Source organism: Lepidochelys kempii, chromosome 9 (assembly GCF_965140265.1).
Source record: "Lepidochelys kempii isolate rLepKem1 chromosome 9, rLepKem1.hap2, whole genome shotgun sequence".
Taxonomy (NCBI): domain Eukaryota; kingdom Metazoa; phylum Chordata; order Testudines; family Cheloniidae; genus Lepidochelys; species Lepidochelys kempii.
The window spans coordinates 9,195,333-9,214,319 of record NC_133264.1 but is presented as its reverse complement, the minus strand read 5'-3'; the positions used below and the strand labels follow the sequence as shown (position 1 = coordinate 9,214,319).

At 43.7% G+C, this 18,987-nt stretch overlaps 2 protein-coding genes and 2 non-coding genes across 13 annotated transcripts in view; 1 reads left to right on the top strand and 3 right to left on the bottom strand.

Annotated features, from left to right (window-relative positions):
- RFC4 (replication factor C subunit 4) overlaps nt 1–640 on the top strand; it is a 28,385-nt gene extending 27,745 nt beyond the window's left edge. The window contains exon 11 of the mRNA XM_073359249.1: nt 373–640. Coding sequence (XP_073215350.1) covers nt 373–402 — 30 coding nt within the window. The 3' untranslated portion in view covers nt 403–640. The remainder of the gene's footprint in view (nt 1–372) is intronic.
- EIF4A2 (eukaryotic translation initiation factor 4A2) overlaps nt 1–3,896 on the bottom strand; it is a 28,262-nt gene extending 24,366 nt beyond the window's left edge. For 2 of the 10 annotated variants that reach the window (XR_012160711.1, XM_073359241.1), the window contains exons 1-5: nt 3,768–3,892; nt 2,689–2,734; nt 2,466–2,598; nt 2,036–2,175; nt 446–614 (exon numbers count right to left, since the gene is read on the bottom strand). Coding sequence is in view for 9 of the 10 variants with exons in the window: in XM_073359241.1 (XP_073215342.1) it covers nt 446–614; nt 2,036–2,175; nt 2,466–2,598; nt 2,689–2,734; nt 3,768–3,796 (517 nt within the window). In the remaining variant the exon portion in view is untranslated. Of the gene's footprint in view, nt 1–445; nt 615–2,035; nt 2,176–2,465; nt 2,599–2,688; nt 2,735–3,767 lie in introns of those variants that run through there. The other 8 variants (XM_073359236.1, XM_073359238.1, XM_073359237.1 and 5 more) reach the window with 6 other exon arrangements.
- LOC140917833 (small nucleolar RNA SNORD2) lies at nt 94–164 on the bottom strand. Its single transcript, XR_012161023.1, has one exon. It is a non-coding gene; the product is annotated as a small nucleolar RNA SNORD2 (small nucleolar RNA).
- Nucleotides 2,253–2,323, bottom strand: LOC140917832 (small nucleolar RNA SNORD2). Its single transcript, XR_012161022.1, has one exon. It is a non-coding gene; the product is annotated as a small nucleolar RNA SNORD2 (small nucleolar RNA).
- Nucleotides 3,897–18,987: the final 15,091 nt, after the last annotated feature.

Here is an 18,987-nt window from a genome sequence, read left to right as displayed (position 1 = left end):
CTAGGAGAAAGGGAGAAGTGTTTCATAAACTATGCTAAGGACAACGTTTAGTGTATCTGAAATGGCTGTGAATCACTACCTCATCCTTGAGGGGAGTGATCAGTATAAACTTTTATCATCATTTTTAAGTCAGTCCCGAAAGATGGTAAAACATCACTTCACTCTCCTTTAAGTTTCACACCCTGTAAGTTATGTATCCAATGTAAAGTTTCAAACATCCTTAACTTCTCCCCAAACTGGTGAACAGTAATATTTTAAATGGAATGTTCATGTATATATCTATTGCCTTTAATATGTATTTCTTCCACAATTATTTATTTACTTGGGAAGTTGAAACCCAGAAATTACAAAGCCTGCTTTCTGTATTGTCAGTTGAAACCATCAAGAAGCTTCCACCTGTGAACAGACTGGTTGCTGAAGAAATTAAACTAAATTCAGTACTTACAAAGATATCGTCTGTTTAACATATCAAACACCCGACCTGGAGTTCCAACCACAATATGTGGAGCCTCAGCCTGAAGCTTCTGCATCTCATTACGAACATTTGTGCCACCAATACAAGCATGGCAAGTTGCACCCATATAGTCTCCAAGAGCCAAAATTACCTTTTGTATCTAAAATAAAAATCCTTAAGTCAGTACTTCTAGTATGTTAACTGGTTTGTTTTTTTCTAAAGTTCCAAAACACTAATTCCTATAATTCACTATTCAGTTCTAAACAAGGACCATGCACTTGTCTGGTATGGAAACTGGGTCAAAGTTACTGCTAATCTCCCCAAAATTTAAAATATTCACTAAAGAGCAAAGCCCACCAATGGCATCAACATAGTAATTTATTGGGTTGGACTTATTTAAGCTAGTTCTTTCTTCTTACCAACAGAAGAGTCAGTCCCATTATCAATTGAATCCTAGATCTTTTCCTTAAGGTATCTTAAGGAATTTTCCTTTAGAGGCCAAACTGCAAAGCGCCAACAGAATTGAGAAAACTATCACTGGTGTTGTACACTAGCAGAACAGCTTGCAAAGTTATGATATTTTGTCCTCAGGCATTCAGAGTACACAACTATGCAGTAAACTCCGTTTTATTAGGCAAGACTCAATCATCTTCAGTGTTAAGGCGAAATGATGTATAGCATCACCTGCAAAAATGCCCAATTCTGTTCCCAGTGAAGTCTCACTTTGCCACTGCCTTCACTGAGAGTAGAAATATGATTAGTAAACAATCTAAAGAGATCTACTAACCTAGGACTGATCTAGTACCACAATTTTTCCTAGATTCCAAACCCAAAATACCTTTGTAACAGTCAAAATACCAAAAGGTATCATCTTTGGGCAACTACCTCCAAGCACAGTTGACTAATCTTTGGTAGTAAAAATATTCTCACTTAAGAGTGCTAAGCAAATTTTATACGGTATAAAACCAAATTGCAAGACATTTTAAAAGTTTGATATCTACACTTTCACTTATCACATCATTAAACCTTAAATCATTGGCTTCTTAGAGCCACTTTAAGAGTACACGATTCAATGTAGTCTGGATCTCCATTTTAAGCAGAAAAAAGTACTGAACCTTTTGAGGGTGAAGTAAACATGCAACATAGCATGGGTCAGATAAATACACAAGACAATGAACTGATCACATGTGCACTGCAGTTTTCATGTTGCACAACTGCACAAAGTTGTTTTCAACAAGTGCATTTTGTTTCCACTCAGAACATATTGTTTTAATATCTTATTTTTAAGATTTCACCATTTGCTGGGAGATGCCCTTTCAGAACTACACAGCATATTAGCCGTTACCTGCACCTTATCCCAGCATCACCTCCAAACAAGTCACATCTGAACTCCCTTCATGTGGGTAGGGAAAACCTAAAACAGAAGCTATTCCGTTTCCCCATTATACTCAAAGTGGCAAGGATTCTGAATGGATATTAGTTACAGACCCCTTTAAAAAGTCTGTTAACTGTCCTACACAGTTGTGAAACCTGAAACCTATGCAATGTGCAAGCAGCTTTTTTTAACTACACTATCAATACCTGTTGAGCCAGTTCTCTGGTAGGGGCCAATACTAGTGCTTGGGTCTCCTTGAGATCAATCTCCAATTGCTGCAGGATGGAAATAGCAAATGTGGCTGTCTTGCCAGTACCTGACTGAGCTTGAGCAATCACATCATACCCTAAAAAAAGTAGGATATATATTTACTGCTCCCACACAAGTCATTCATATTTAGATTAATTCTATTCTTTTTTAAATAAGTGATCAGCAATTAAGAGCTCTCTCCATTTCAGGTCAGTCCCGAAAGATGATATACCATCATCTCACTTGTTCAAGCAAGGATTAAAAATGTGCTATCACCACACTTTAAAAATAACTACTTCGTACATACATTTAAAAAGATCTCTTTTCTAGTTAACTTGTGTTGTCACCATTAGCAGACAGATGCACCAGACTGTTGTGCTTGCCTACCTTTGATACATGGAATAATAGCTCTCTGTTGAATAGCTGAAGGCTTCTCAAAACCATAAGCATAAATACCCCTGAGAAGCGATTCTTTTAAATTCATATCATCAAAATTGTCAACAATTTCATTCCAATTACTCTGTAAGAAGGAAACAAAAGGCAGGTTATTACACAGATTACCTACCTCCATACTTGATTTGAGTCTAAAGGATATTATGCATTTGCTCACCTCAATGATACCATCAGGGTCCATTCCCTCTGGGCCGCCATGGTCTCTGTTGCCAAGAAAGAAAAAACAGACTTAATACTCTTTGCAACTAACAACTTGCATGTAGAACAGGACCTCAGTATCTTGAATATCGTTAGCATGGCCCGCACCAAATTGGAACGTGAACCAGTGATGGATTACTCTAGCAAATACTTAGGTATTTTCCCAGCATGAGAACTAGTCTCCCCTCCTCATTCGCATAGAAGCCATTACTCCAACTTTCTGTGCCAGGCTCAGTCACCATTCACAGCTCCTAAACTACAGAGTAAGCGCTCCAAAACGTCTCTACCGTGCAGCAGACCCCGGAGCAAACTGCAGATGGCAGCACAGCACGCTTCCCCGCAGCAATGCGGAGACAGCAGGCCTCAACATGCAGCACTTCCTCCGCCACAGGGCAGAGACCACAGCTCCCAGCATGCAGCACGCCCCCGGCAGCAAAAAAAAAAAAAAAAAAGGCTCAAAATGCGTTGAGCTGTGGCCCCCACCGCGGAGAAAGCGGAAGAGCTGCCCCCTGTAGACCACCTCGTCCGCAGCGCCGGGAGTGAAGCGTTTTCCCCAGCTTCTATGCGGCGCGCCCCTCCTCCCTCAGCCAGGGAGAACAAACTCTCGCGAGAGCTCCCCCCCCCCACAGATTGCGCATATCGGAGACGCTAAAGAAGCGGAGGAACGCGCCCGGCGAGCGCCGCGCCCCTCCCGCTCTGCGTGAGAATGGACTCGCCCGAAGCCGGGCTCATGAAGGGGCGGAGTGAGCCAACGGGGCGGGGACGCCGCGGTTAAAAGATGAAGCGTCATGGCCGGCTCCTCTCGGAGCGGAATCATGCTGGCCCGCACGGGTGGTCCCCGAAACGGACCAGCTGCGGGAAGCACTGGCCTACAAGGGAACAACTGGACTGAACCATCTGGGATGGTACTTCCCCCTAACGGCAAAGGGCCGGCAGCACACGCGCTTCCCCCTCCCCCGCGTTAGTCTCTCTGCCCTTGAAAATCGCCTCAAGAGGGTAAAAAAAGCCACGAAGGCCCCGACTAGTCCCCCCCCATACCTGCTATAATCCGTCGAGCCCCCTGACATGTTCCGGTCTCCAACCCCTACTGCTGTTCTGTCCTCAACTGAAAAGGCAGCGCCTCCGCCGCGCCTGGCTTATATAGCCAGCCTGCCGCCGGGACTCATGCCGCCTTTCGCCGCGGAGGGATCTGTATATCGCCACGCAGTCCGAGCCACAAATATGCCCCGTTTAGGACTCGCCGGTGTCACGGATGTCCCCACTCAAACTGGGTATGCTATTTCCCGTGGGGTTCGTAAGGCTGCAAAGGCCAGCAGAGCGGGGCGGAGATTGGAACTATTTTGTGTGCCGCGAAGGCGGAAGGATATTGCAGCAGTTGGAAAGTGACAGTGCCCTCGCTCCTTCCTTTTCCTGCTCGTGCCCCCACCACTCGCGCCACGGGGTTTCCCTGGCCGGCCCCTGCTGCAGAGTGCGGGCAGAGACTCAGCTCGGGATGGCGCGGGGGGCTGGGTCGTCGGAGGGGGGGGAAGGGCAGCTCGGCGAGGGGCCAGAGGAGGGGAAAGGGCAGCTGAGGCCCGAGGAAGGGGCAGGGAAAGACAGGAGGGAAGCTGAGGGGATGGGAGAAAAGGGGGCATCAGGTGAGGATGGTTAAGGGATCAAAGCCTGAGCATCAGCTGTGAGGAAGGCAGGGTTATCACATGGCAGGATTTTATCACCAGTCTTGCCATGTTGGTGTCAAACCCAGGCTCCAGGAGTCATGGGATTATGTGAGGCACGCACGCACACACAGTAAGCTTCTAGCTCTTGTGTTGTGGGGACAAAGCTGGAAAACCGCCCTCTGAAAGTCTCCAGAACAAGACTGGCAGTAAAAGAACTGCAAATAGAGTCAAAAGAAAAAAACCCCTTTGGTGATTTTTAAATCAACCTTGTGATTTTGGGATTGTGGGGGGAGGTGATTCAGAGTTTTGAATGTCTGGAGTAGGCAATACTGGAGAGGGACCAGGGGAAGGAGAAGCTGTGGTGCTCTGGAGAAAGGGACGTGTGGAAGCAGCTCAGGGAACAGGTACCAGGGATGCAGGAGTGAGGTGGAATAGGGGAGAAGATGGAACCTCGGGGAGACAGTTGCAGATAGGGAGATGTTGCTGGCTATATTGTTTGGCTAGATGGTGATTTCTACTGCCATGCCTCTGTTTAATTCATGTGCTCAGATACTGTGGTGATGGGTGCTGTATAAAAACCCGAAAAGGTTAAATACATTAGCTTCAAACACTGTTTTACTGGTGGGCAGCATCGAGATTTATGTTTGGTTGATTGTTTTTGAGGTAGCAGAAACTGGTGATGGGATTGTAAAGGAGAGTTAAAATGTGGGTAATGTATTCTAGATCAGTTCTTCTCAACCAGGGGTCCGAGGCTTCCAGGGGGGCCGTGAGTAGGTTTCAGGGGGGCCGCCAAGTATGGCCAGCATTAGACTTGCTGTGGCCCAGGGTAGATATGTAAAGCCCCACCATATGGGGCTGAAGTGTGGGCCCTGAGCCCTGCCACCTGGGGCTGAAGCCAAAGCCTGAGCAATATAGTTTCGCGTGGGCCCTGTGGTATGAGGCACCAGACAATTGCTCTGCTTCTATCCCCTAACTCCAGCCCTGGCTTTTGTACGCAGAAAACCAGTTATTGTGGCACAGGTGGGCCGTGGAGCTTTTATAGCATGTTGAGGGGGGCTCAGAAAGAAAAAGGTTGAGAGCCCCTGTTCTAGATGAAGGTTTATTTGGGGGATGTTTGTGTGGGAGTTAATCCTTGCTGTTGCTAGGATTGCTGCAGATTTGTTCCTATGTGATGGAAACGTTGTGACAGATTGCAATTGACAGTCTGACAATGTGAATACTAAATTGTGTCAGGAAATATTGTTTTGATTATACAAACTAAAATAAAACAAGATAATACATTAAATAAATAATTTTTTTATTGTGCAAGCTAGATCAAGATGGTCAATGGTATTATGCTAGTTTAGGGGTTCTCAAACGGGGTCGCAATGTGGGGTGTCATGAGCTGTCAGCCTCCACCCCCAAAGCCTGTTTCACCTCCAATATTTATAGAGTTAAATACAAAAAAATGTGTTTTTTAATTTATAAGGGGGGTCACACTCCTAGGCTTGCTGTTTGAAAGGTGTCCCAACACAAAAGTTTGAGAATCATTGTGCTATTCAGGGGCTAGTTGTGCTAGTTCATGGGGAACCGTGGCCAATGGGAGCTTCAGGGGAGGTACCTGCAGGTGAGGGCAGGGCATGGAGCCCTCTGCCCCTCCCCTCCGGGGTTGCAGGGATGTGGTGCCAGCCGCTTCCGGGAGTGGCGCCGGGCCAGGGCAGGCAGGGAGCCTGCCTTAGCCCCGCTGCGTGCCTCTGCCATGCTGGAGCCGCTCCAGGTAAGTGGCACTGGGCCAGAGCCTGCTCCCCGAACTCCTCCTGCACCCCAACCCCCTGCCTCGAGCTCCCTCCTGCACCCCAATTCCTGCCCTGAGCCCCCTGTTGCACCCCATACCCTTCCTGCACCTCAGCCCCCTGCTACACTCCTCACCCCTCCTGCACCCTAACACCCTGCCCTGAGCCCCTTCCTGCACCCCAACTGCTTGCCCTGAGCCCCTTCCCACACCTCTCACTCCCTCCTGCACCCCAACCCCCTACCCCAGCCCTGCATTCATGGCCCTGCATGCAATTTCCCCACCCAGATGTTGCCCTCAGACCCAAAAGTTTACCCACCCCTGTACTAGGTGCTTTCATGCCAATAAAAGAGGAAAGGTATTGCTGCATTTACTACACTTATCAGGTTTATTATAATTGTTTCATACTATTATTAGTGTATACAAATGATATAATATACTCATCCCATTTGTGTTCACTTGAGGAGGGAGAGGGCGGTTGAGTGTGGCAATTTGAGAATTTGTCTCTATAGTGAACACGTGCACAAATGCAGGTGAAGTTTTGAAAATCCAGCCTTCTCCCTCTCCAAATATTATTAAAACAAGACACTCCATTGCATGTGGAAGCATTTCTTTACGCAACACACAGTCAGCCTGTGGAACTCTTTGCCAGAGGATGTTGTGAAGGCCAAGACTATAAACATAAGTAAGTACTTCTTCATACAACGCACAGTCAACCTGCGGAGCTTGTTGCCAGGGGATGTTGTGAAAGCCAGAAGCACAACTGGGTTTAAAAAAAATAATTAGATAAGTTCGTGGAGGATAGGTCTATCAGTGGCTATTAGCCAGGCTGAGCAGGGGTGCAAAACCATGCTCTGAAGTGTCCCTAGCCTCTGTTTGCCAGAAGCTGGGAATGGACAAAAGGGGGTGATCACTTAATGATTATTAAGGCTATGTTTTAGTCACGGGTATTTTTAGTAAAAGTCATGGACAGGTCACCGGCTGTAAATAAAAATTCACGGGCCAGTGACCTGTCCATGACTTTTACTAAAAATACCCGCCCTGGCTAAAACTTGAGTGGGGGTTGCGGGTGCTCTGGGGAGGGCAGTTCAGGGTTGCTGCAGGTGCTGGGGGATGTGCCCCAGGACACCTGCTGGTTTTGGTGGCGGGGAGAGTTGGCGGGGCTGGCAGGGGCTTCCTATCCAACTCTGCCTCCCTGCAGCTCCTAGGTGGCGGAGGCAGGGGCCAGGGCAGGGGCTCTGCTGCTCCTGCCACGAGCGCTGGTTGCCGCAGTTCCCATTGTCTGGCAACTGCAGCCAATGGGAGCTGCGTGGGTGGGGCCTGTGGGCACAGGCAGTGCGTGACGTGGAGACCCCCCCACCCCTCTGCCACCTAGGAGCTGCAGGGGGTCCATGCCAGTGGGAGCTAGGGAGCCCCCCACCCTGAGGTAAGTGCTTCCCAACCCCCTGCCTCTAGCCCTGAGCCCCCTCCCACACAACCAAACTGCTGCTGCTGGCCAGTCACTGCAAAAGTCACGGAGGTAACGGAAAGTCACGGAATCCATGACTTCTGTGACCAATTCGCAGCCTTAATGATTACCTGTTCTTTTCATTCCCTCTGAAGCACTTGGCATTGGCCACTGTCAGAAGACACAATACTGGACTAGATGGACCATTGATCTGATCCAGTATGGTCCTTCTCATGTGCTTTTGCCCCAGGGAGAGGATGAGAGAACAAACAATGCGACATACTGGAAGGTGGTCAGATACGATGGTGATGAGTGCACGAAAATACAGTGTTGCCCCTTTTTGACCAGAGGAGGTATTCAAAGTTTGGGGTCCTGAGGATGTCCCAGTTGAGGGAGAAATTGATGAAGTCTCATTTTCTTTGATGCAATCTTGTTTATTTACAAGTAGGGCTGTCGATTAATCGCAGTTAACTCATGCTATTAACTGAAAAAATTCATCGTGATTAATTGCAGTTTTAATCGCAATGTTAAACAATAGAATACCAGTTGAAATTTATTAAATATTTTTGGATGTTTTTCAACATTTTCAAACATTGATTTCAGTCACAACACAGAATACAAAGTGCTCACTTTTTATTATTATTTTCGATCACAAATATTTGCTCTGGAAAAATGATAAAAGAAATAGTATTTTTCAATTCATCTCATACAAGTACTGTAGTGCAATCTTTTTATTGTGAAAGTGCAACTTAAAAATGTAGATTTTTTTTGTTACATAACCGTACTCAAAAACAAAACTATGTAAAACCTTAGAACCTACAATTCACTCAGTCCTACTTCTTGTTCAGCCAATCACTAAGATAAACAAGTTAGTTTACATTTATGAGAGATAATGTTGCCCGCTTATGTACAATATCACCTGAAAGTTAGAACAGGCCTTCACATGGCACTTTTGTAACCGGCCTTACAAGGTATTTACATGCCAGATGTGCTAACCATATGTATGCCCCTTCATGCTTCGGCCACCATTCCAGAGGACATGCTTCCACGCTGATAACGCTCGTTAATAAAATAATGCATTAATTAAATTTGTGACTGAATTCCTTGTGGGGAGAATTGTATGTCTTCTACTTTGTTTTACCCGCATTCTGCCGTATATTTCATGTTATAGCAGTCTCAGATGATGACCAAGCACATATTGTCCGTTTTAAGAACACTTTCACTGCAGATTTGACAAAGCGCAAAGAAGGTACCAATGTGAGATTTCTAAAGATAGCTACAGCACTCGACCCAAGGTTTAAGAATCTGAAGTGCCTTCCAAAATCTGAGAAGGATGAGGTGTGGCGCATGCTTTCAGAAGTCTTAAAAGAGCAACACTCTGATGCAGAAACTAGAGAACCCGAACCACCAAAAAAGAAAATCAACCTTTTGCTGGTGGCATCTGACTCAGATGATGAAAATGAACATGCATCGGTCCGCACAGCTTTGGATTGTTATCAAGCAGAACCTGTCATCGGCATGGACATATGTCCTCTGGAATGGTTGTTGAAGCATGAGGGGTCATAGGAATCTTTAGCACATCTGGCACGTAAATATCTTGCGACATGGACTACAACAGTGCCATGCGAATGCCTGTTCTCATTTTCAGGTGACATTGTAAACAAGCCGGCAGCATTATCTTCTGCAAACATAAGCAAACTTGTTTGTCTGTGCGATTGGCTGAATAAGAAGTAGGACTGAGTGGATTTGTAGGCTCTAACGTTTTACATTGTTTTATTTTTTAACACAGTTTTTTTGTACATAATTCTACATTTGTAAGACACACTTTCATGATAAAGAGATTGCACTACAGTACTTGTATTAGGTGAATTGAAAAATACTATTTCTTTTTTACAGTGCAAATATTTGTAATTAAGAATAAAGTGAGCACTGTACACTTTGTATTCTGTGTTGTAATTGAAATCAATACATTAAAAATGTAGAAAACACCCAAAAATATTTAAATAAACCATATTCCATTAACGTTTAACAGTGTGGGGCTGTTGTGTTAAGCAGGCTGCTGGGGTTAGAGTGCTGAATCAGGGTTACACAACGCACACACACACTCAGGAAACTGCATGCTTGTCTGCTGGCTGTTGGTGTCCGAGCTACAGCATCAGAGCATTTAAGGCACACAAGGTTACAGGACAGATGATGACAGCCTCTCACTGGTCTTGGTTGAACCCTAAAACATTCCACAGACACAATTAGATTTGTAGTTAGAGCTAATGGACTGTTAGAGAAAGCTAAAATGCTGAATATGCAATTTCTTTCAGTTTAATTAGACAAATCCAAATATGCAGACTGTACATTTATGATGTAAGGAAACCACAAAACTGTATATTTTAATGTTATAATCAGGGCTTAAAAATCCATAGGCCCATGGTAAGTGAGAAGATTTCCCTGGCAGGTGGGAGGAGCAAGGAATTAAGTCATCATTTTCTGCAGAATTTAATTTGTAATTAAAATATATATATATATATGTTTCCAGCTAATAATCAGAGCCTCTGTGTCTGCCTCTACCTCAGAGATTACTATGTCTTTAAACTTTCCAGGTAGCTAAACTTCTTTGAAAGCTCATGCATTGGCTATATTTGGAAAAATAGGTGTAAATAAGCAAAGTTATTAATTTTGAATATGGATAGTTATGGGCCCAGTTTTGCTCCCCTTAGTGCACTGGACCCAATCCTCTTCCCATTGATGTCAAAAGGTGGTTTTTTGCTAATGATTTCAGGGAGAGCAGGATTTGGCAGAATGGCTCTAACATGCAGACCCACACACCCTATTAACTATTTAGATGACTTTTGATTTTTGATATGATTTGGTGATTATTTCTCATTTGAACTGAGCACCATTGGGCTCAACTGCCTTTTGGCACATTAGTGGGAATAGAAGGTCCCTGTAGACTGCAAGCAACCACAAGCATAAGATGCATGCTGCCATTGTTCTTGGCATGCATAACCCATGGAAGATCTGGGTCTCAAGTTATTTTGCAGAAGCCCAGCTCTTTACAGCAAAATCCTAAAACTAAGGAGTTTGTGAGGGCTTCCAAAGAATGAAGACAGGCTTTCTCACTCCGTCACGTTGGATGGTCACTGCTATCCACAGATGTGTCCTGAGCTTTTTATGATGGGACTACAAAATTAGGTTTCTAAAACAAACTCTCAGTTCCCTTCTCAAAGGAATCCTCTTTATCAGAAAGATACATACGTACAAGGGAATCCAATCCCTCCTTCCAAAAAAGCCACTGTCTTCATTTCGCGAAATGAAAGTAGGAAGAGACTCTATTTCCATTACTTCCAAATTAATAAAAAATAGGAGATTCTTAAGCCATTCTGCATCTCTGGCGGATAAACCACTATCTGGTCAAAGAAAGTTCAGGATTGTCAGTTTGGTAGCCATTATGTCTCTTCTAGAGAAAGGTAACTGGCAATGCACTCTGGAACTTGTGGACATGAAGAGCGTGTTTGAGCAGCATCTCTAGGGGGAACAGCACAGCCAATTTCTCTTTTTTTCTGACATCTGATCTGAATATTTTAAAAAATGCTTGGCAGCAGTTATGGCTTGCCTGGGATTATACGTATTTATTCTTCTATTTGGATAAATAACTGGTCAGTTATCACATAGAAAGGTGCCAAAGGGTCAGTTTTTGTCACCAGAGTCTTAGATTCCCATTGGGATTTATTATTAACTCTGTAGAATTCTTAACTATCCCTACTAGACAACTTTAAACATTAATAACCATTCTAGACCTCACTCATCTCAAAGCCTCCTGCCTCGGGACAGGATGCAAGAACTCACCAGGCAAAAGAGCCACCAAGTAACAGTTTTGTCTGTGCTACCAATGTTAAGTCTCCTGGCCACAATTGTATTTGTAGTCACAGAGGATGTCTCCCCATCAGATAATCTTGGCGGACCTGATATCACAGTGAAAATGGGCAATATAAGTTGCTATTTATTACCTCTGGATGACAGATGGACTAGGTGACTTGGCCGCAGTTTAGTATTGGACTTCCAGTCATTTACTTATTCAAGTTGAAGTAACTAACAAAGCATCTAAAGCAAGGAATGGAACTCAACATCTACAGAGGTTGGTTTCTTGAAGAACAACAACTGCACATCAGTAGTCAGACTTCCAACTTGCCCCTGGAGAAGCCTCTCTGGTCTTTTTCCCTTTTGCCTTCTCAACCTTCTTTTGAGGCTGTTTCGCAGAGAAAAGGTACTTCCCACTTCCTCTCCTCTCCTCTCCTCTCCTCTCCTCTCAGTCTTCTCTCCCTGGTTGGACTCACCCAGCACTTTATGGAGACAAACCCTGCTGTCCCTTATCTGGGCTTTATTTCTATTTAGGCCTGGCCTACCCTCCAGGTGCACCCAGGACTGATTAATTGCTTTCTCACGCCCCTATTAACCCTTTTGCAACATGTGTGGGGAAAAAAATCCATCACACAAACTCAATATAGTAGTTTGGCCAAATTCTCTGCTAGAGTAACCTTGGTGCAGTTTCATTGAAATCACAATGAAAACAAATTAAATAATAACAACTTACACATGAACTGCGCCTCTGCTTCTTCACTGTTGCAGTCCAACTTTAAGCCTCACTCCTATGGGATACACATTCAGCAATGATTTTAGTATATCACGAGCTACCTTTGTCTATAATCTATTCGGTCTATTTGAAGAAGTTCAGTGTCTTACAGCCCTGTCATTCTGTGTTGACAGGACTTTACACTTTTTGAAACCCCAACTTTTGTAGTTCCTTGCCCTTGCAGGGGCCTCAGGCATTGGTGACACCTCAGTCTCTCCTGTTCTATGCCTGTACACAACAGTTTAGTCTCCTGAAGACTGAAATACCCAAGTGTGAGGAAGTGGGAATTTTCTGTAATATTTTTATGAATCCTGGGTGTGCTTTTGTTTTCCCTATATGCTGCATTGTTACCCAGAGTTGGGAAAGGGACTGGGACTGTTTGCTCTCAGGGCAGGCTAAGAGACATGGATATGGATATCACCTGGTTGTGTGAGCATTAGTCCCCATTCAGGTTTCAGAGTGTAGCCCCTGAGAAGACAATGGCAAATACAGTCACCAGGCCATTGATACCTAGCAACTAACGACCCAGGGTGATATGGATTTCCCTGCCTCACCACAGGCTTGAGAACAAAGGACTGGAGAGGTGTGAGGTAGGGAATAAGAGTTGGCTGCTGGAAGGAGTTTGGGCTCGCACCTGCGAACTGACCAAAGGTGTCAGACTAAGAGATAGACAGTGCTTGAACAATGGGATTCACTACAGCTGGGCTGGGCTCTGGGCTAACCATGATGGTCTATGCCAGTGGTCTCCAACCTTTCTGTGGCCAAGAGCACGTTCATGCCTGCAGAAGAGTGGGCGGGCAGCGACGCTTCTCGGCAGCATTTCGGTGGCGACGCTTCTCCGCTGGAAGCGCTCAGCTGCGGCATTTCGGTGGCAGGTTCTCCAGCGGATGCACTCCTCTCCTCTTGGTTCCTTGGTGCCAGCCCTGACAGCGGGTGCACATAAATGCCCTGGCGGGTGCCATGGCACTCGCAGGCACGGCATTGGGGACTGCTGGTCTATGCTTTAAACTTCATTTCTCTGTGCTAACCTAAGGACTTCTTTGCTGAGTTCCAGATGACTAAGAAACCCAACTGTTTTGACAATGCTGTTAGTGTCGCTGTAAACGCTTGCTGAGGTGTATTAATCGCTGAAGCATGCACAAGTCTCCAACAAGAGCCTGTCTCAATTGGATTCACTGAACAGAGCTCATGGTGTGAAGCAGAAGTGCTGAAGAGGTCCAGTCTAAGGAGACAGTGAAGCTGCATGTCTTACCCTAGAGGAAGAATGAGATCCCTAGGGGGTCTGGCACATTGAAGGGGTTCCTTCCAGAGGATGTTCCAAAGCTGGAGGCGTAGTACTGGTCCTGTGGATCTGTGACACCAAGGCAACTGGTGAAATTTAATGGCCTCTGATATATAAAGCAGGTCAGACAAGATGATTTATTGGTCCTTTGTGGCCTTAAACTCTATGAAACTGAAATCCTTTGTTCAGTGGGGTCCTAAACAAGTTAATGAGAGCTCTTTGATTTCAGCTCATTGAGTAGTTATGCTTTAGACTTAATAGTTAACATCTTCAAATGCAACTAAGTGATTTAGGAGCCTTCCTAAGCAAAAGTCAATGGGATTTAGGCTCCTAAATCACATAGGTACTTTTGAAAATTTTACCTAATATCTATTCCAATTTATATTAGATATTTGGAATATTCTAGGAGCCTTTCTCACGGCACTGGGCCTCACATTAACAGATCTGTCATTGTGCCAGCCTTCTTCCCACATCCACATCCCCAATCCAGTCAGGCTGTCCTGCCTTCATAGACTCATAGACATTAAGGCCAAAAAGGACCATCATGATCATCTAGTCTGACCTCCTGCATGTTGCAGGCCACAGATCCTCACCCACCCACTCCTGTAATAAACCCTTATTTATTGGCTGAGTTACTGAATTCCGCAAATCATAATATAAATACTTCAAGTTACAGAGAATCCACCATTTACTTTACTTTACACATGCAAGTGATCCATGCTCCATGCTGCAAAGGAAGGCAACCCCCTTCCCATGTCCCCCCCTCCCCCGGGTCTCTGCCAATCTGACCTGGGAGGAAAAATTCCTTCCGACCCTTTCCTTCCTTAAATAAGGAAAATATCTACAGTACGTCTGGAGTATGCTTTTGAAATGCTGTGTTTTAGTAAAATATATGTGATGTTCTGTAGACATGAGAGATACAGTTGTAATAATAGCTGGATGCCTTGAATCCTCTGTTTGATTTGGGGGTCAAATTCTACCCTTCAGATTCTCACCAGAGAATAAAGGAAAAGAGTTGGGTGGTTCAGGCCCTGGACTGGGAGTTGGGAAATGTTGGCTCTATTCCCCACTGTGCCACACACTTGTGTTGTGGCCCTAGGCAAATCATTTAGGGGCTGACAGTGCACTGTTGAGGTCAGTGGTTTTGTCATTGGTTTCAACTGGACCAGGACTGGCTCTTTGTATACACTTTAGTTTCCTCTTCTGTAAAGTGGGGATAGTAATAACTCCCTTACAGGGGTTTTGTGAGGGCAAATTAAATGTTTGTGAAGAATGTTGAGATCCTGAATTGGAACGTGCTTTAGAGTGCAAAGTATAATTAGTTAATGGGAGTTGTGTGCATGTGTCTGAGGGCAGAGTTTGTCCTTTAGATTGCAATGCAAGAGGAAAGAAAGCTAGAAAAATTAAGCAAGTGACAGCTGCTGCTAACATCCTGAAAGAGTACTGCATTTACATTTATTCTGCAGGCCAAGTGGAACACTTCTGCTCTACAGTGGTACACTGTACTTCTTGTACATCTGTCAGAAGCAGTCTGCAAAAAATAAGAGTGGGGGCTGCCTCAAAAATTCTGAGAAAAGGTAAATTTGAACTTATTAATTTCACAAAAATCTTGACATTGACCTGGTTTTGTTCTCAGTACAATTGAATCCTTCATGTAATATATTTATTCTCTTGGTTGTTCAATTTGGCATCCCCAGGTGATACCCAAAATTATAATTGCCAACTTAAATTAATTTGGGGGAGGGATAGCTCAGTGGTTTGAGCATTGGCCTGCTAACCCCAGGGTTGTGAGTTCAATCCTTGAGGGGGCCCTTTAGGGATCTGGGGGGAGAAAATTAGGGATTAGTCTTGCTTTGAGTGGGGGGTTGGACTAGATGTCCTCCTGAGGTCCCTTCCAACCCTGATATTCTATGAACTTCAGTTTGTACCAAAGTAGTCACATTTACTGCTGCTTATCTAACAATTGCTACAGCCTGGGCCTGCTCACGATATTGATTCCTTTTAGTGTGGGGTCTTTTTTCCTTTGTTCTGCAGCCATGCAACTCTGTCCTACTAATGGTGAAATCTACTGATTGTTCATTGGTAATTAGAATTATAATAATTTACATGTTTCAGAGTAGCAGCCGTGTTAGTCTGTATTCGCAAAAAGAACAGGAGGACTTGTGGCACCTTAGAGACTAACCAATTTATTTGAGCACAAGACTCTATAGACACAAAATTGACGGCAACTATTGAGTGAAGAAATGAAATCTTGTTACATTTCTGTATATTATGAAGTTTAATGTCTTGTGTGACTTCTGGTTATAGTAGGTTATATACCCAATATTAATTATGAAATCAAATCTTTAAAATAGAGTGTGCTCTTAAAGTAATATATATTTACACCATAAAAGAATAAAAGTGTCCACTGAATGCATCCAATGAAGTGAGCTGTAGCTCACAAAAGCTATGCTCAAATAAATTTGTTAGTCTCTAAGGTTCCACAAGTACTCCTTTTTTTTTGTGCCAATACAGACTAACACGGCTGCTACTCTGAAAAGTATCTCACTAACTATGGTGCTATATAAGTAACAACGTAAGTGTGAGTGGTTAATCAGACTGCTGTCAGGCTGAAAGGAACAACTGGCTAGCTCTTTATCAGCGGGTAAAACACAGCATAGAAAAGTTCAGGGTTTAAATGTCTTTCCAGACTTTTATTGTCAGAACATAAAAAAATTAGCTTTAAAACCGGCAGAAAAGAAATGACACAAGGTATTCATCTCTCTGGATTGCAAGCATTCTTTGCTTGTTTTGTCCTTCATGTGTCAGCCAAGTGTAGCAAAAGTTTCCAGCCTCTAGAAGGACAATTTCACTTCCCTCACTGAGTATACTGCAGAGTTTATACGACCTGTCACAATGAGTAAATGTTAACAACAAAGACAGATCACTGCATCATTAACTGTAAACAAACTGTATATTCAGAGCCAAAACATGCACCATTATCAGGGCTAACCTACATTTCTACAGGATCAAAGTTTTCTGTTGAGCCTTTATTTTTCTAACAAAATGTGAGGTAGTAGATAAAGCAGGTGACTGAGGATCAGAACTCCTGAATTCTATTCCAGGCACTGTTACAGACTCACTAGGAGACTACAGGTGAGTAATTTCAACTCTCTGCACCTCAGTTTCACCTGGTTTATAAAATAGGAATATCAATCCTTTTCTGCTTCACAGGGATTTCTTAGATTGTGAGCAGTTCAGGACAGAAATCATGTTTTTATGTGTGTATTCTTACACTGTCTGGCCCAATGAAGCACCCCGTTCTGAGTGGGGCCTTTAGGTACTACCACAATCTAAATATTAACAAATAACAATTAATAGGGGACGTTGTGAGGCTTAATTATCTGATGTTTATAAAAACTCTTTGAGATCTTTGAATGAAAGATGCTATCTAGGCTCTGTCTGTATTACATCTTTTTAACCAGTTAGTGGCATAGGTGGTGGTAAACATGTCCACAGAACTAAGAGTGTTTCTCCCAGGCTTTCAGTAGTTGTCTTCATGTAACTTTCTGGTGTAGGTTTATGTGGTGTTTTTTGAAGTGTAATTAGGGCTGCCAAGAGATGCCTTTGGGGACCAATCCTCCTTTCCAGCTGTCCTCGCAGTAGGACTTTCTAGAGTGCTACTTGTGCCACACTATGTTCATGGCCTTTGGGCACAGTGGTCCTGACTGTCCCCGAACAAATAGGTGTAAATGATTACATGAGGTGCAAGGCAGTGGAGAATCAGGCCCTCTATCTGTAGCTCAGGTACTATGTAATAGCGCCCCAGATTTTCCCAGAATGCACTAATACAGATTCAGCAGTTTGGTAAGTGTAGATGCACGAACATAGTTGTCATAGAGTTGTGTTGTGAAAAAAGCTACTGTTTGGACACAACAGTGTTTGTTTGTTGTAAATGATTCAGATGACGGTTTCACAAACTAATTACCAAAATATAGCATAAGAGCACAGCATAAGTCAAATAATAAACTGCTCTGATGGCTCAGTTTTGGACCACACTCATCATCCAATAATGTGAAGCTTTTTGCTGAGAGTTTTAATATAGTCATATGCCAAATATTTCTTTGAAGCCAGGAAAACAAAACTGAAAAAAACCACGCAGTCTCTCAAACCTCATATGCTGCTATGCAGATCAGAGGGTATAGTCTCATAGTGTGCAGAACTTTTTGCACAAAATACTTGGAGTGGTGCAGCAAATTAGGGCGTTAGCAAGTTGTTACAGTGGCAATCGTTAGCGCTAACCCCGGACATGCACTTTAGCACAACATGTCCCAGTCGTCAGCAGTAACCAGTAGCCTTTGTTCCTTACACAGCAGGAACCAGAAATGACAATTCATATTGGACTATAGAAATGTATTAATTACTTTATCTCCTGTGTGTCACAATGCTTCCTTTAAAAGCCTCTAGTGATGTGTGTTTGAGTCTCATATAGTGATTTTTTTGCTATCATATCTGGCATTTATTTGCACCCCATTTTTGATTAATTTGTAAGTGGGGGAACCTGGGAAATGTCCCTTTCTAACCAATCTGTTTCCTGGCTGTAGATGTTCAGTAGCCTCCCAGTCAGGGAATATTTCATTTCTCTGCTAAGTAATGTTCTGTAGCTTGTATTATTATTTCCAAATATACTCTGATGCACAATTTACCTTGGTCTGAAACTGCAAGACCTTTGTGTGGCTTTTCACCTTCTCTTCCTCCAGGAATTTCACAACTAAATCACTGATCTCATATAGGTGTCGTGGTGAATAAAGACTCATTCAGTATATGCACACAATATTTAAAACTCTTTCAGTACCTCACTTGGACATGATATTTTATCTTTTGGCTATGGACCCAAAACTGATAGAATTTCTTTTTCATAAATGTATGACTAAATCTGGGAGAGCTCAGTATGTAACACAGATGAAGATGGTTATAAATGGTTTATTCTAAATACATTAAAGGAATTTTCTGATTTCCTCTAATGCCTTTCATTAGTGAGAACAACATTTAGCTAGCTGGGAAACACATCTTGGCAATCCTAAAGAACAAATTCACTTGCAAAATGTACATTGAAATTGTATTTGCTAACATACTGTGCAAACGAATCATGCCTCTGTATGCTGACTGAAGGAACTGAAAGTGAGAGATGCAAGGGATCACTGCCTCCAAGTTGCTGTTGCCATAGAACTGCTGCTGCTGCTCAAGAAAAAAACTGCAGCATGGATTTCCTCTGCCACTGAAGGTAAAAAGAGGGCACAGCAAAGACTGGGGGAGGGGTAGAGAGCAAGTCGGTGTCCTTGCTGTCTAAAAAAGGTCATTCAGTTTCATTTTTTGTGAGGCAGAAATGCTGGTGCAAAAGAAAAAAAAACTATTTTAACTGCTTAGGGTGGCAAGAGTGACAAGGAAGCACCCCCCCCTGCTCTCTGGAGGAGACACTGCAAAGGAAGGAGGGAGA